At 40.1% G+C, this 17,411-nt stretch overlaps 1 protein-coding gene across 1 annotated transcript; it reads left to right on the top strand.

The window, feature by feature from the left end:
• The first annotated feature begins 3,387 nt into the window (after positions 1 to 3,387).
• NEUROD4 (neuronal differentiation 4) lies at positions 3,388 to 4,380 on the top strand. Its single transcript, XM_068972156.1, has one exon. It carries the CDS (start codon positions 3,388 to 3,390, stop codon positions 4,378 to 4,380), a length of 993 nt encoding a protein of 330 aa, XP_068828257.1.
• Positions 4,381 to 17,411: the final 13,031 nt, after the last annotated feature.

Genomic DNA, 17,411 nt, shown 5'->3' with positions numbered 1-17,411 from the left:
AAGTAATTGAGCTGAAATCTGAACTCAGGTAGTGGCTCAGTGGTAAGGCTTCTGCCTGCCGATGCAGGAGAAGCAGGAGACGCTGTAGTCCACGGGGATGCAAAGAGTCAAAGGGGACTGAGTGAATGAGCGCGCATGCACAATCTGACTCCAGGGTTTGTGCTGTCTAGCCATATTGGGTAAAAGGGAAGGTTATTAGGCAATTGTCAGATGATCTTCTGAGCCAATCAGACGAGGTTCCATCCAGATAGTAAGGGTAACAGTAATTAATACAGTTTACTTTTACGATTCACCCATGAGGAATAATTTGTATTTCTGAATAAGCAGATGTGTGAATGAATTTGATAAGAAAACCCCAGAATAAACAGAAAACAAGTAAATATATGGACAATGTTTTATATCATTAAAAGTTTACAAAATCCTTTCTCATATTTTTTGTCTTGCAAAACCACATAGAATACCTATTATCTTCACTTTAGCAAAGAGGAAGTGAAAGATCAGAGAGCATATGTACTGTGTTTGAGAACAATTACCAGGAATTAAAAAGTTGGGACTAGAATGTGTGTTATTCCAGCTTCCATGTTTTGAAACCACACTATATATTCATGGATTCTCTCAGAGCTCATGGACCAGTATTTATGGGAATAGAGAAAATTAAACTGGAGCTATCTATGTCCTTTCTATGGTCAGTAAGAGAACAAAGATGAAAACTTGTTGCCCTTTTAATTGTTTTAGTCAAAGTCTTTTGGGTCTTTTCCTTTATACCTGCTGTAAATCTGATTTGAAAGCAGCTCTTTGACTCTGACAGAAACCATCCGATTATGTTAAAGGCAAAATGTAGTCTGTTCTGATCTAATCCCATGTTGTGATGGGTGTGAGGGTAGACAGCACTTGGCTAGTGTCCAGAGGTGGGGATGATTAAAAAAAACCTCTAATGCAGAGACTAGGATAGTATTTGGTTTTAGGACAATTGAGGAAACTCTCCCGCGTCTTCCTTCTATCCTCTTCATGCATGTATGTACCACCCAATGCTAATGATGACAATGAAAAGGAGATGAGAGAAAGAGAAGAAAGTGGCAAAGGAGACGGAAACAGAGTTTTAAAAAAAGGAGGGGAGAATAAATGAAAAACAACAAGAATCTAGCTTGAAGAGAAAGGAATCCTGGAATATGAGAGTTTAGAAAGCAGAGAACTCTTAACCGAGCCTCCTTTTGGATGAGGATCATTTGCTATTGACTTAGCTCTACTGACCCACATCTCCCGAAGTCAAAGTCTCTGTTTCTTCTGGTAGCTGTGATGAAAATAAAAAGGAAAAAAGCATAAAACCTAGTATTTGGAATCAGAAGAACTGGTGCTATGCCTTACTCTACCTGCTTTATGTCTTCATATTTCCATCACTTAATCCATGACCTGCAGTGACCTCAACTATAAAATGAGCATCAGAGTCTCCTGAAAGGAGAGACTCCTCAACATTTTGCTCTAAGACTACACAAATGGTATTACAGTGATGTGTGGAACATTAGGTTTCCCAAGCCCACTCCGTCCTCTCTAGCCTCAGAGTGCACCTGCCTCTGGAAGGTCTGTGTTACTTTAACAGAAAGTTAATTAGGTCTTTCACCCTCCCTCTGGATATTTGCCTGCGTTAGAAGTGCAGCTCAGCACACAAGCTCCATCATCCATATTAAAAGTGGGATTTTCTGATTTGGCCTGGGCAGTCAGTTGACCAATAGGTTTGAACGTGTGTTTTCAATAAAGCTGCTTACCCAGGAAGCCTTATTAAGTGAGTAAGTCAAGCTGACATGATTTCCATGCTGATTAACATGAAACCTAGGCTGTTTTTGCCATGCAGTCACATTAATTATTTATAGGAGGTAAATGAGGTTACAAGGAAAACAAGCTCAGATTACCAGAAACAAGTCAAACCATATATCTATACTTTTAAAAGCTACATACTAATTCCTGCATTCATTGATTTGAGGCTCAAGCCTCAAGGATCAAAAAACACTTATGTTCTCCCCTTTCTGATATATAAAGGTGATGGAGGGTTTAACATCTCAAAAACTAGCTGGTGAACTGGGATGGCCCAATGGAGTTTATCAGATACTTTTATTTGGTAAATTATATACCTACAAATCTCCCAACAAATCTCAAAACAATTCAGGCTCTTCCAGAATTGAATGCTAAATGTTGACTAAACAACTAGCCTCTTTTGGTTTTCAAATAAGTTTTACTATTTTTTCATAGAAAATTCTGACTAAACAGTGTCTGTTAGGCAGGTGAGTTAAAATAGTTAGACTATTTGCATGTTTGCCTGAAATAGTCCTTTGCTATATTTGCAGTCAGTGTTTGGGGAAGTGTAAAATCTGTTCCAAATTTTTCATTTTTAATGAAATCTTATTATAATAGTTGCATGAAGATAATCTTAAATAAGTTTGGTAGAACTCTGGCTTGTCATTCTAGCTGCTGCCATTTTCTTGTCTGGTGGTGTGAGATACATGTTCAATGAAGAGTTTTCACTTTTAACATATGGGTAGATTTGAAAGATAATCAATGGTAACCTCCTCTGTTTTCCTGATTCTTTCTAGACACCATGTGACTAACACCTCTAACACCACTAACATTAGGCAGACCACAAGGTGCTTACCGAAAAACTAAGTGCTCTTTTGGCCATGGTGAGAGAAATATTTCATGATCATATGGTGTACCAGCAGAGTCAGTGGGAAACAAGGGATGTTGGGGTTAGATGTATGAGATATGTCTCTAAATAGAGATTGAGTAGTCCTTTGTAGAACATAAACAAACTGAATGATCTCGATACAGTTTCTCATTTATTTTGTGGTGTAAATATACAACAATTTATTAACATTGTCACTTGATATGCTTTAAAATTTTGCAACAACTACAATTATTGTTTACATATTATCTAATTATAACTACTTCAGCATCTTCTTTCCCTTTCAGAAGTTTCTGTATTTGGACAATAATTTATATGCCCACCTTAGCTATTTTTTTTTATGATCTGATTCTGGAAAGAGAGAAAAACACGTTTTGAGTGGTATATCAGCTATTTTGGAATAAAATATACATGAGATGAAGAACTGGAGAATACAGAGAGTTAGGTATTGACTCTGCAATGAATAATCAAGTCTATTTCCTTTTTCTATAGTTGACTTTCTTATAAATACTACAGTTCAGTGAGTGTGCTGGGCATTTACTTGAGTTTAGATTTGTTATTTAGAGTGGAGGGTTTGGGGTAGGTAATCATAAGTTGAATTCCAATACAAATTCTGTGCTTTACATCTAAGATGTAAAAAGAAAGTTTAACTTTAAATCAAGTCAAATGTCCACAGGCACTAACCATTGCTGTTTTTTTCCCAGAGTCTGGAGATGGCAAAAGCTTATGTGAAACCCAAGGAGATGACAGAGTTGGTCAACACACCATCTTGGATGGACAAAGGTCTGGCCCCTCAGAATGAGATAAAGGAGGAGGAGAGAAGACCGGCTGCTTATGGAATGCTTGGCAGCTTAGCTGAAGATCATGACAGTATTGAGGAGGAAGAAGAGGAGGAAGAAGATGGGGAGAAGCCTAAAAGAAGAGGCCCCAAGAAAAAGAAGATGACAAAAGCTCGCCTTGAGAGATTCAGGGCTCGAAGAGTCAAGGCTAATGCCAGGGAACGGACCCGGATGCACGGCCTGAACGATGCCCTGGACAATCTGAGGAGGGTCATGCCGTGCTACTCTAAGACCCAAAAGCTCTCCAAGATAGAGACTCTTAGACTGGCCAGGAACTATATTTGGGCTTTGTCTGAGGTCCTAGAAACTGGACAGACACCTGAAGGGAAGGGCTTTGTGGAGATGCTCTGTAAAGGGCTCTCTCAGCCTACAAGCAACTTGGTGGCTGGGTGCCTCCAGTTGGGCTCTCAGTCCGTCCTCCTGGAAAAGCGTGAGGAGAAATCTATCTGTGACTCTGCCATCTCTGTCCACAACTTCAACTATCAATCTCCTGGGCTCCCCAGCCCTCCTTATGGCCATATGGAAACACATCTTATTAATCTCAAACCCCCAGTATTCAAGAGTTTGGGAGAGTCATCTTTTGGGAGCCACCCGCCTGACTGCAGTACACCGCCTTATGAGGGCCCACTTACTCCACCCCTGAGCATCAGTGGGAACTTCTCCTTGAAGCAAGATGGCTCCCCTGACCTGGATAAATCCTACAGTTTCATGCCACATTACCCCGCTGCAAGTCTAAGCTCAGGGCATGTGCATTCAACTCCTTTTCAGGCTGGCACCCCCCGCTATGATGTTCCCATAGATATGTCCTATGATGCTTACCCCCACCATAGCATCGGGGCCCAACTCAGTACAATCTTCACTGACTAGGGCACTCCGACCAGGATTTCAGAGAAAGATGTCTGGAGACATTTTCCATAGCTCGTCATTGAGCTGAGGATTCAGTGACCTTAATGGGACCCTATAGCTATATATCAAACACAATAGTCCTAGGCTCTTTGGGTCTCCCTAACCTGTCACCCTCCTTTCTCATCAATTTCTCATGTTGTAGTGATTCCTTTATTTTGGGTCCTCACAAGAAATTATTTGATTGTTTACAATCATGTGAAAATAGATCAGAAACCCTGGGTCTTATCCTAGTGGTGCCAAAACTCATTGGATGGTCTATGCCAATTCATTTTTCATTTCTGGCCTCTGTTTGCTTACTGGTAAATCAGGCAATTGTTCTAAGTTGAGATACTTTCTAAAGTTCTTCACAGTTATGAAATTCTATGACTTTGGGGACCATTCCTACAAACTTCTTAATGGTGGAAAGATTGAGGAGTAATTGGAAATGGACACTATGTGTGGAAAGATCGGATGGAATCGCCAAAGGAGCACCAAGTGCGTGTCTTTCAGACTTGATGAAAGGACTTCTTTGCATCCATCTAAAAATAGCTCCCAGAGGCTGACATTCTACCTTGACTGTCACTGTGAATAATGTTCTTTAAGAGATTAGCTCTATTTCTTACTGGGCTGAAAGCTGAACATATCTTCCTTAGTAATTTGAGAACCATAATAGAGATCTCATACCAACTTGATTCTTGATAACATTTCAAAAGCGCTTTTCTCAGTACTCGAAGTGGGGCAAACAAGACACTGAAACCTTAGACTCCTCCAATCCAACAGGACTTGGAGAATCGTTTCATGACCTTCATAACCAGAGAGGCATGGAAATTCTGATGAAGCTCAGGTACTGCTATTGGAATCAGCAAACAACCCAGGTCACATTCAAGAGCAATAAAATGGCCATTGGATACTAACCATCATTTTGGGACTCTCAACCTGTCCAGAGGAAAACCACTAGGTTTTCTTTGGCAAGATGAATTTCATTTGGTTAAAGACAGCATGGCTAAAAACCATTAACATCTGCCCACACATATTTTCTTGAAGCACAAGCACCAGTCAATTTATTGACCAAACTTGAATTTTCCCAACATATATAATTCCTTATCTCCTTTTCCACTAATTGTTACCTCTTCTTCACTTTTAAAATATGTTATTACATATTGTAGATAACATTTCAAGTGACCAAACTTAGGGATGTAGAATCAAATCCAAGGTCAGCAAATGCTTTTACCAATTTATGTCTTCATCACAGATTTATCCTGATTTGCAGGATGTTTATTTTCTTCATGTAACTCTTCTTTCCTTTACATTAACAGTCGTTTTGTCAAGTTTATTTTTTCCCAGAAAAATGTGATCTGAGAAGTTTCACTGTCCTGTTCAATCTGCCAGAACAATTATTTTAAACCAAAAGCCTACATGGTTTACATGATAGTGGATCATATCCTGCTCCTGCCAGACAGGATAAGTTTAGGAAGCAGGCAGGGTACACAAATAGGGCCAACTAATAAAATTGATAAGGCAGATTAGTATGTGATTTTCTACAGCTCAGCTAACCCCTAAAACCTGCCAAACTATTTGTGTATCGACTTTTTTTTAACCCTTTACTTATTATCTCCTTATAGCTGAAGTAATTTTCTTTCCATTTTGCTTGCAATACTAACCCTACTTTTTTTTTTGCACCCTTAATTTGTAAATCTACTTGAAAGTACCCTTGAAGAGAGATCCTAAACCCCATCAGCCACCAAAGTGGTTCCCTTCACCACGATTTGCCCTAGAGGGAATAGACAAGTAAAATGATTTATGAAGCCATCCTATGTGCTTTCTGAGTCTGTACTGGTTCTTACCTTCCTGAGAGGTTATGGGGGTGGTGGAAGCTATCCTTGAAGTTAGCATTTTGTGGCATTTAAGTTTGTAGATAATGAATGTTGTCTGAGTTATTTATTAGATATTATTTATTTAATTTATTTCTCATTTTCATGCAAATTCCTTAGGTTGTATACATGTGCTTGCAAACCCTTCCCAAGACTTGGCAAGTAGCTCATAATTTTGCTAGGAATTCCTGAGTTTTGGGGTGAGGGCAAAGGAAGAAGTTAGTGCAAAGTTACATAAGAATTTTATAAAAAGCAGCAATAATTTGAATGGCTATGCAAGTTAATATTTCTTAGATTTTTTCTTCACTCTAAGATGAGCCAATCATTTTGGCTCATTGTTTATGCTTTTAGGGACTATGGTATCTGTGAACTGGTGTGGGATTGTTCAGAGATTTCATAATTGAATAAAATTTGTAAATGTTGTGTGATTGGAAAGAACCTATTCTCCCACCCTGGATGGTCTTTTTCTTTTGGGGACTTTATCCACTAATGCAAAACAATTGTTTAAACATTTTGTAAAAAAAAAAAAAATGTTTTTCCTCTTTTCTAGCAGAAATAAAGCTGTGGGTCTTAATAGACATTGTGTTGTATTTGCATTGTCAGTCTTCAAAGGTTTTCTTCATTCTCACCTATTGATTTTCTTGGGCTCTAAATCCTATGAGCAACAGCAGGATTGCCAGCCCGTCTGGAGGATTTATACATCCTGTATTTCAACTGATCTTTCCAGAAGATTTGAAAGATCTAAACCAAGTAGTTAGAAGCCTAGATGCACTCTGCCACTCACATAATCAACCATCTGTAACCACTGAGAAAAAAAACATCTCCCCATTTACAGAAATTTATGGCTGTGAGCATTCCAAGCCATCAAACAGATGACTTAGATGATGTACAGAGAGGTGGACCACAGGAAGATAAACTATTATCCAAAATTTAGCTGGGCCTACCAACTCTTCAAAAAATTATGAAGCATGATTTTTGGCAACTGCCTCTTAACAGCTCCTTCTCCAGATTTTTTTCTTTCAGATTTCTCCAGTTAAAATTTTCCAGGGTCCCTTCTTAAATGCATAACTGCTGATGGCAAAGAAATAATAATGATGATAATGATAAAAATGAACTTTAATAAAATATTATTGGTTAATCAAGGGAGAGAAATGGTTTAAAATATTTAAGAAACAAAAATGAATGAAAGTCATCCTCCTACCTCAAATCTCCATCTGTCCAGTACATACTCTCCAACTAGAAATCCATTTTTAATTTTAAGTTTACTAGTTACCAGAGATCTTTTATGACTATGTAAGCAGATATTAGGTATATTAGGTGCAAATATTAAGTTAGTTTATCCTCTTCTTTTTTTTTTCTATTATTGGTAGCATATCACATTTCTTTCATATGTCATAAAGGTCTCAATTTCTTGTTGTAGCTGGTTAATATATCATGGTAAAAACCATAATATGTGATTAAATTAAATTGCAAAATTTGGATTTTTCCAATCTTTTGCAATATTAAGTGAATAATGTACATGTCATTTGATGGGCTTCCCAAGTTGTGTAGTGGTGAAGGATCCAACTGCCAATGCAGGAGATGCAAGAGATGTGGGTTCATTCCCTGAGTTGGGAAGATCCCCTGGAGTTGGAAGTGGCAGTCCACTCCAGTGATGCTGACTGGAAAATTTCATGGACAGAGGAGCCTGGCAGGCTACAAATCTGTGGGGTTGCAAAGAGCTGGTTGCAACTGAGCACCCACACACCAGTGCAGGATAGTCTGATAAAATGGTCTGTCATTTGATCCTTGTTAAGAGAATATTTAGCAAAGAATATTCTAGAGGAATACAAAAAAATTGACAGATATCATCGATAATCCCATCTAGCTGTTAGGAATGCTTAATATGTTCTGTCACTTTTCAAGGTGATTTGTATAATATTCATTTAATCTAAAACAATTCCTATAAGGGAGACATTATTATCACCATAATTTTACAAACTGTAAACAAAGGCATAGAGTAACCTGTTCAAGCTCACACTGCTAGTGAATGGTAGAGCCAGGATTTGAACTAGATGATTTATCCAAAAGGTTTGGTTGTTTGGCTGGTTGGCTGGTAGGTACATAAGGATGTCATATCTACAGAAGGTTAGAGCTGGTGGAAGAGGAGGGATTTTTTTGATACTTCTCAAATTGTCCATATGACATATGGCACCCTGTTATATCTATGACCCAGGCTGGCCCATACCCAAGCTCTGAAACAGAACCTGAGAAAAGACTCTCTTTCCACTGACAAATACTCAACTTTCAATTGTATGCTGCCTATGTAGACTATGTAGATATAGGCTAGCTCACAGATCAATGCTTCGTTTATTGAAACTCTTCATCTTACTGACAGCTTAAATCCGTTTCATGGCTGGTCAGCTTACATACATTTAAAATTTTAGAAAAAAGTTTTAGCAAGAAATTACAGGTATTAAAATAATGAAATCGTTTGCAACATAGGAGCAGACTATCTTCAAGATTATTTTTTTCTGTCTGTCTATTAATGCACCAAGCTGTCTTCAATGTACAGCTTCATGCATTAACTGCAAGCATTGGCTTCAGGATCTAATAGGTGCTATTTTAGCTATTAACTTACTAGTTGAATGCGGTGTGTTAGTTGCTCAGTCATGTCCAACTCTTTGCGACCCCATGGACTGTAGCCCACCAGGCTCCTCTGACCATGGGATTCCCCAGGCAAGAATGCTAGAGTGGGTTGCCATTTCATTCTCATTGGATAACCTTTATTAAATTGATTAACCCTGCAAAGCCTCAATTCCTTCAAATTTAATGGCAATAATAGCAATGACTTTCTCACAGGGTCATTCTGAGGAATTAATTGAGGTAATATGTCCACAGTACATAGTATTTAAGAAGTGGCATTTATTACCATCCATGTTACTATTCTGGAGAAGGTGAAGGCACCCCACTCCCGTACTCTTGCCTGGAAAATCTCATGGGCGGAGGAGCCTGGTAGGTTGCAGTCTATGAGGTTGCTGAGTCAGACACAACTGAGCGACTTCACTTTCACTTTTCACTTTCATGCATTGGAGAAGGAAATGGCAACCCACTCCAGTGTTCTTGCCTGGAGAATCCCAGGGATGGGGGAGCCTGGTGGGCTGCTGTCTACTGGGTCGCACAGAGTCGGACACAACTGAAGCGACTTAGCAGCAGCAGCAGCATGTTACGATTCATCATTTCATGATTAACCGTACATTGACTTTTCTCTTTGTCTCTAATATATTACTGGGGAGTGCTGACGGTGATTACAGCAGGTTTACTTAGGGTATCCATAGAGTTTAGGTTAAGAGAGTTCAATCAGACTTAGGTTTGAAGCTAACTGGCTGAATTCAAAGCTAATGAAGCAATTTATTTACCATCTCTGTGTCTCAGTTTCCTTCTTGACATAAAGGGCACAAAAATTCCACCAAATCCATAGAGTTGATATGAAGTGAATTAGAAGTGATGGTAATGCCAATGAAGTGATTATCTCAGGTTCTGGCACAAGGGAAGTAATCTACCATTATTACTGTTTTTTTAATTCTTTATTGAATTTGTTACAGTGTTGCTTCTGTTTCATGTTTTGGTTTTCTGGCCAAGAGGTATGTAGGATCTTAGCTCCCCGACCAGGGATCACACCCTCACCCCCTGCATTGGAAGGTGAAGCCTTAACCACTGGACCACCAGGGAAGTCCCTATTATTGTTAGTTTTATTATTAGGAGTGGATGGGAAGAGATAAGGAAATTGAGAATGAGAGCAGAGAAGATCCTTTGAATTTATACAGTTAATCATTTACTAGGGCCGATATAAAAACCCAAGCCTTTTGACTAGTACTCTGTATGTTGGAATATGCTACTTTCTTATTATTCATAGTGAAGTGAAGTTGCTCAGTCATGTCCGACTCTTTGCGACCCCATGGATTGTAGCCTACCAGGCTTCTCAGTCTATGGGATTTTCCAGGCAAGAGTACTGGAGTGTGTTGCCATTTCCTTCTCCAGTGGATCTTCCCAACCCAGAGATCGAACCCAGGTGTCCCACATTGTAGGCAGACGCTTTACCTTCTGAGCCACCAGGGAAGCCCACTGTAAACAGAATCCTCAATGGCAAATTTCCAGAATTTGGGAAATAGAAAGCCCTGTGTTTTTCTTTTTTCCTAGAAACTGGCATGGAGATCAAAGGAGCCTGGTGGTAGCTTTTGCTGTCATCTGGAGAAGGAAATGGCAACCCACTCCAGTGTTCTTGCCTGGAGAATCCCAGGGACGGGGGAGCCTGGTGGGCTGCCGTCTATGGGGTTGCACAGAGTTGGACACGACTGAAGCGACTTAGCAGCAGCAGCAGACCTAAGACTACGTAGGAAAGAACTATTATCTCAAAAATACTTAGTACCATGTATTTCTTTTCAATTCAGTTTTACAAATCGTTACTGAGCACTTCTTATGGAGCAGGCACTAAGCCAAGTGCTGAGAACAGACAAATGAATATATGACCATGCTTCGTAAATTTATAGTTTGACAGAGTATGAATTAATAAAGCATTCTACCCAGTTATCACTCAACATTGACAGCAATGTGCGGCAATAAGTTCGAGTATCATAGATACTGTTTAACAGATTTTCAGAGACATATACTGATTAGCCAGGTCAAGCAATTAGTCAGAAGTTAAGTCAGAGGCTCTGTTACAATGTTTTGTTTGCTTGTTTCAGATGAGTAAAGTCTGCTTTATTTGTGGTTAAATAAAACATTTTCTGGGATGAGGTTAATGGATTACTATATCAATTCTGTATAACTTACTGGTTGAATAACCTTGGTTAAATTAATTAACCCTTTCAAAGCTTCACAACTTGCAAAAATGGCTAAAATGAATTACTGCAAATATTACATAAAGCAAAACAAATTCAGGCAAATAAAATGTTCGGTCAATACCTCATATGTGTGTAAGTAAATAAATTAACTTGCTAAATGTGATCTGAAGAAATTTTTAGAAAATAATGGCTAAAGACTCAAGGGAAGGAAGAGGAAATTGCTGTTTAGTGGGCATCTAAATCAGGTAAAATTCACAAAGTTAAGTTCTCAATATTAGCCAGGCTTCAAAATAAACCATTTGAAGGAGGGTTCCAGATATTATAAAAACCTATGTAGAAATGTGTAAATCAATATGAGACCATGGCAAGTTACATAAACTGAGTTTTGTTTTCTCATCTATAAGATGAGATGGTTGTACAATTATATACTTGGCGTTTCTCTCATCTTAATGTTTTCATGAGCAGCAAATGTCCCTTTTTTTCTGACAGATTACACATATTTTGAAAAAATAATGTGTGAATGATGATTGAACAAAAGCTAATACATGAAGAAAGAGTGGACTACAAAACCTTAAAATCAAGGGTGTGCTGTGTGTGGTTTAATAATTACTAGTCAGTTATCTCAAGGAACTGGGTACCTTTCAATTTAGACCGTAATTTTCTAGGCAATGAACTTCATTCTCTAGCGACAACCACTGCAGCATGTTTAGCAACTAAAAGGCTCATAATCTGCATTGAGCTAAGTAAACTTATCAAAGGTCAGATTGAGAAATCGTGTTATTACTAGAAGTGTGCTCTTCCTCCTGCCCCTCCCCTTAAGTGAGAAACAATAAGGAAGATGTTGATTATGGTGTTTACTTGATTGCAAATATAACATGTTCTCTGTTATCCATATGAATAATTCAGGTTGTAGGTGACAGATGAAAAATATTTCATATGAAGCTTGTTTCTCCATGCCAGTTACTATATTCATAGTTTTTGGTGTGTTGTATGTGTGTGTATGTGTGGTATAGGTACAGGTACATATTAATATATCTATATTTATAAAAGCATACTAAGATTTATATGTGTGTATATATTTGAAGGTATGTGTATATATATATATTTTTTTAAATTGAAGTATAGTTGATTTACAGTGTTGTGTTAGTTTCAGGTATATAGCAAAGTGATTCAGTTATATATATATATATACACACACACATACACACACATATTCTTTTCCATTATAAGTGATTAGAAGATACTGAATATAGTCCCCTATGCTATACAGTATGCTTATCTATTTTATATATGCTGTTGCCGCTGCTAAGTTGCTTCAGTCGTGTCCGACTCTGTGCAACCCCATAGAAGGCCTCCTACTAGGCTCTCCCGTCCCTGGGATTCTCCAGGCAAGAACACTGGAGTGGGTTGCCATTTCCTTCTCCAATGCATGAAAGTGAAAAGTGAAAGTGAAGTCGCTCAGTCGTGTCCGACTTTTAGCGACCTCATGGACTGCAGCCTACCAGGCTTCCCCGTCCATGGGATTTTCCAGGCAAGAGTACTGGAGTGAGGTGCCATTGCCTTCTCTGATTTTATATATAATAGTGTATATATGTTAATCCCCAATTTCTAATTTAGCCCCACCTACAAAGGTGTGTATATTTAACATACACATATTGGTACATACTGAAAATGGGCACACACACATACACACACACATATTTGAATGTACTCCTAAAGTTAAATGGAAACACTTTTTGGATCATTTAATTTTTGGCAAGTCTGTAGCCTGATTTCTTTCCTTTATTATCATAATGTTACTAACTGAGCTAGAGAAGAGAGGAGGAGAAGGAGGCCAGAGTCAGGAAGGAAGCTGGGGAGGGTCTTGTGTTCCTCACTGGGCTGGACCTGGAGAGGCAGCCAGATAAAGGTAAGTGCTGTCTCCTGCTCTGAGAGCTGGCCTCTGAGCCGAAGCAGATTCAGGGCAGGCGGACACATGGCTGCCTCACAGAGGGCCAGGCACAGCCGCAAGCTGCTCAGGGGACTCCTGGAGCAGACGCTCCCCTGGCTCCTGCTCAGCCCACTGCTGCCAGCCGGCAGCTTCCCTCCTGCCAGACCCCTGGGCATGCTGATGGGAATGGCACAATTACCTAATCCCTGCCCAGGGAGATCTAGGACACATGCAGACAGATGGAGGACCAGGGGGATTCAGCACTGTTTAGTACTGGAGAAGAGGAGACAAGCTCTGGGAGAGGTTTGGCTAATGGGCCAGGCTTGAAAGTTGGTTCTAAAGTCTCCCTGTCTCCAAGCAGCTCCCAGGCAAGCTGTCTTCTCACCTGAACAGCAGCTCTGAAAGAAAGAACCTTGACCTTCCCCTCACTGCTGGCAAATACTCTGAGAGAGGGCATTGGCCCTCAGTGTCTGGGTTTCCACAAGGAAAAGGAAGTAAAGATGGGTAGGGAAAGACACAGAATCTGAGAGAGTCAGAACTCCAGGAAGGCCCATCGGGACAGTCAGAGATCCAGAGATCAAGGCAGCAGTGCACGTGCTCACCGTCTCCCTTCCTTCTTTTCCCTCTTTCCCCCAGGCATGCACACCATCACTGCCCTGCATGAGGTCCTCAGATTCTCCCTGTCTGGACAAATGTCTTAGTGTTCTTTCAAACTTCCCATCTTTTTGCATGCAATGCTTCTTTCTTCATGAGTCCATCCTGATTGATTGACCATCTTAAAGCAAAGCCGTGGACCACGTCATTTCTTTGGTCAAAACCCTGCACTGATTCTTCCATTATTATGGAATGGAGTCCAAACTTTTCAGCATAACATTTAAAACCCAAACACCATAATTGGTCTTGGTCTACATTTATATATCACTAATTATATATATATGGGCTTCCCTTGTGGCTCAGCTGGTAAAGAATCCACTTGCAATACAGGAGACCTGGGTTCGATCCCTGGGTTGGGAAGATCCCCTGGAGAAGGGAAAGGCTACTCACTCCAGTATTCTGGCCTGGAGAATTCCATGGATTGTATAGTCCATGGGGTTGCAAAGAGTCAGACACGACTGAGCGACTTTCACTTCACTGGCCTCTCTAGATTATTGTTCCTCTAATCATCATGAAGCGAAATTGCTCCCTTGCCTTTGTTCTTCATAATGCCTTTCTCTGGAGGGCTCTCTCCTCCGCCTTCACTTGCTGAAATTGTATTTATCCTTCAAAGCCTAATTGAAATTTGTCCTCACTGAAGTCTTTACTCAATAATCCTATAATAGAATAATTATGATCACTTTAAAAATTCATTTACTTATATGCTTATTTTATTTATATTATCGCCTCCTTCTTTTTGAAGTTTAGGGAGTCATAATAGTTGATCCTAGAAGTTTAGTTACTATTTCCATCTGTGTCTCCTGTACTGTTTATAAGCTGGAGAAGAGAGGCTGTTTTATCCTTTTTCTATAGTAACAGCTCCCAGTGGGGTCCTTCCCATATAGTAAGGGGAAAATAGAGCAATTTTTTTTCAGAGCACTTGAACATGTGCCGGGAATTGCAAAGTTAATTTTACCTTCCCATGAATTCATACAACTTTGGGAAAAAGTTTTTGCCATTTTACAGATGACTGAAAGGAGGTTCAGATAATCTTCAAGTCAACTCAGTACATAAGAGGGGAGTGATGACTTGTCAGAATGATTTTTGCTCTAATATATGTATGAATGAAAAAGACTATAAACGTTTCATGAGTCTCCCCAGTGCCCACTGTGCTACTCAACAGAAAGAAATGTTGACCATCAAAAATTTATTTACACAAAGCCAGACAGGCTGGGTGAAATGATACAGAGTTAAATACAGAGACAAATAGAATCTGTTGAAGGAGTAGAGTTTTAGAAACAAATAAAACCAGAGGAACAGAAAAAGAGCCAATGTAAAGGCTGAGGCTGAGAGACAAAGGACGGAGAGAGAGGAACACTAGAAGAACAGAAGAAAGGCAAGACAAAAGGAGCATGGGTACAACTTCTTCAGGTGGGACAACATTTCAACATTTTAGATATTGTCTCAGAGGACCTGGGGGCTCCATGGGAGTGGGGGGCGGTAGGTACACTTTATGAAATAGGCAGCTGCTGCCTCTGTTGTGTTTCAGGCAGGAGCCTCAGATATTTATTACTGCCACACAAAAGGCTGGGCACCAGTGTGCTCCCACCAAGCCTCCTCGAAGCTCATCACTGGTTATCTGTCTTCAGAGCAATAGAAATATCACCACCATAAACTGTTTTGGAGAAGAACAAAGACTATAGGTCTCCTAAGTCACCTCATCCACCAGAAGACTATGGCTTAACAGGAAGGCTTTCATTTGGTCACTGGATATATATTCTTTAATGAAAAGTCACCGGAAACAAAAAATGCTTTACCAATGATGTGGACAGATCAATTTCTCTGGCTCATAGAGCCATTGAGGTCTCTTGATTTGTTTTGGGTTTGTGATCTGGACAAGCTCTATGTGAATGCTTGGTTTACTATGTATTGTCACTGACTTTGGACATGACTTATGAATTCCCAGGACTTTAAGACCTTTATCAACAAAACGATGACAATATCTCATAGGATTTCTGTGACATTAAATATAATGATTACTATACGTGTATCATGAGGCCTGCACATTATTAATGATCAATAAGTAGTACTTTGTCATTGTCATCATCATCATCATCATTTCCTCCCATGTGGGTGAGAACTCCACTGGGCTAATTGAAAGAGGGACTTCTAAGGAGGCACCAGTGGTAAATTATCCACCTGCCAACACAGGAGACATACGAGATATAGGTTCGATTCTTGGGTTGGGAAAATCCACTGAAGGAGGGCATGGCAACCCACTTAAGTGTTCTTGCCTGGAAAATTCCATGGGCAGAGGAGCCTGGAGGGCTACAGACCGTAGGGTGGCAAAGAGTTGATCACGACTGAAACGACAGCACGCACGCAATTGAAACAGAGATCAAAGAAGAGGAAGAGAAATGGGAAAAAGGGACCCATGGAGGGTACAAGTAGTATTGGAAAATGACTGAAGCCATCAGAAGGAATTACTGGCTTGCAGTCTGGAGTGTGTGACTCAGCTGGAGCCTGAGTACAAAGGGTCCCTAAGCAGAAGCATCAGGGACACACAGGGGGCAGCTGACACCATGCCCACAGTTGGCACAGTCCAACAGAATTTTCAAGGATAAGTGGGAAAAAAAAGCAGTCCTGAGAGGGAGCACCACTGAACCCTGCTGCCCTGTTTCTGAGCAGCAGCTGCAAGCAGGGATAGCAGCTGCAGTTGTTCTCAGCAGCCTGGATTCCCAGGGAAAGCGGGCATCAGGCGAAGCAAAAAGGGAGGGAGAGACAAGCAAGGGGCAATGCCCTGGGTTCCCAGGATGGGAGATTCCACTGCACAGAAATAAGGGGCCTGGGGTGGCAGGGAGAGGGTGCTCTGAATGTGAAATAATGCTCAGTGTTGAGAGCAGGCTCAGTGGAGAGAGTTAGATTGGGGGTCAAGAACTTTCTAGCCATTTCTGCTTCTAGATTGCTACATAAACATGGGCAGAAGATAATCACAGCAGCCAGTACTAATTGAGTGCTAACCAGGTGCCAGGCAATATCCTTTAGTTTTTCCATATATGAAATAATGTGATTCTTAGTATGGTACTCTGGAATTAGTGCTAGCATTGCATTTTACAGATGAAAATCTGACACACAGAGGGATAAAGCAGCTCCACTGGGTCACATAACAAGCAAGCGACAGATGTGAGATTTAATCTAAACAGTTCGGCACCTGAACTTGCATTTTTATCCATCACCCTCTGCCAGTGCTGTCCAGTAGAACTGTCTGCAATGGTGGAAAGGTTCTATGATATCAAGCACTTAAAATGTGGCAAGTGCAACCAAGGAACTATATTATTTATTTATTTTATTGGGGGTATTGTTGCTTTACGAGTTGGTGTTAGTTTCTGCTATACAGTGAAGTGAATCAGTTATATCTATACATATATCCCCTCCCTCTTGGACCTCCTTCCCAACCCCACCACCCCATCCCACCTATCTAGGTCACTCCAAAGCACAGAGCTGAGCTTGGTACTAAAATTTTAAATTTACTGGTTTAATTAATTTAAATTTAAATAGCCTCATATGCTTAGGTGCTGTACAATGGATAGGAAAATTTATACTATCTCTCTAAAGAGACAGATCTCTATCACTTTCAGTTATTTTTCTCCATCTAAAATTGTGGGTTTTCACATGGGGATGAAAAATAGGTGCAGTGATTTCTACCATTTCCTCCATGCCTGCCTGGATGGACATCATTAATCAAGCAGGACTGTC

Source organism: Capricornis sumatraensis, chromosome 4 (genome assembly GCF_032405125.1).
Source record: "Capricornis sumatraensis isolate serow.1 chromosome 4, serow.2, whole genome shotgun sequence".
Taxonomy (NCBI): Eukaryota; Metazoa; Chordata; class Mammalia; order Artiodactyla; family Bovidae; genus Capricornis; species Capricornis sumatraensis.
The sequence above is the reverse complement of the archived record's forward strand: the minus strand, read 5'-3'. Positions and strand labels throughout refer to the sequence as shown.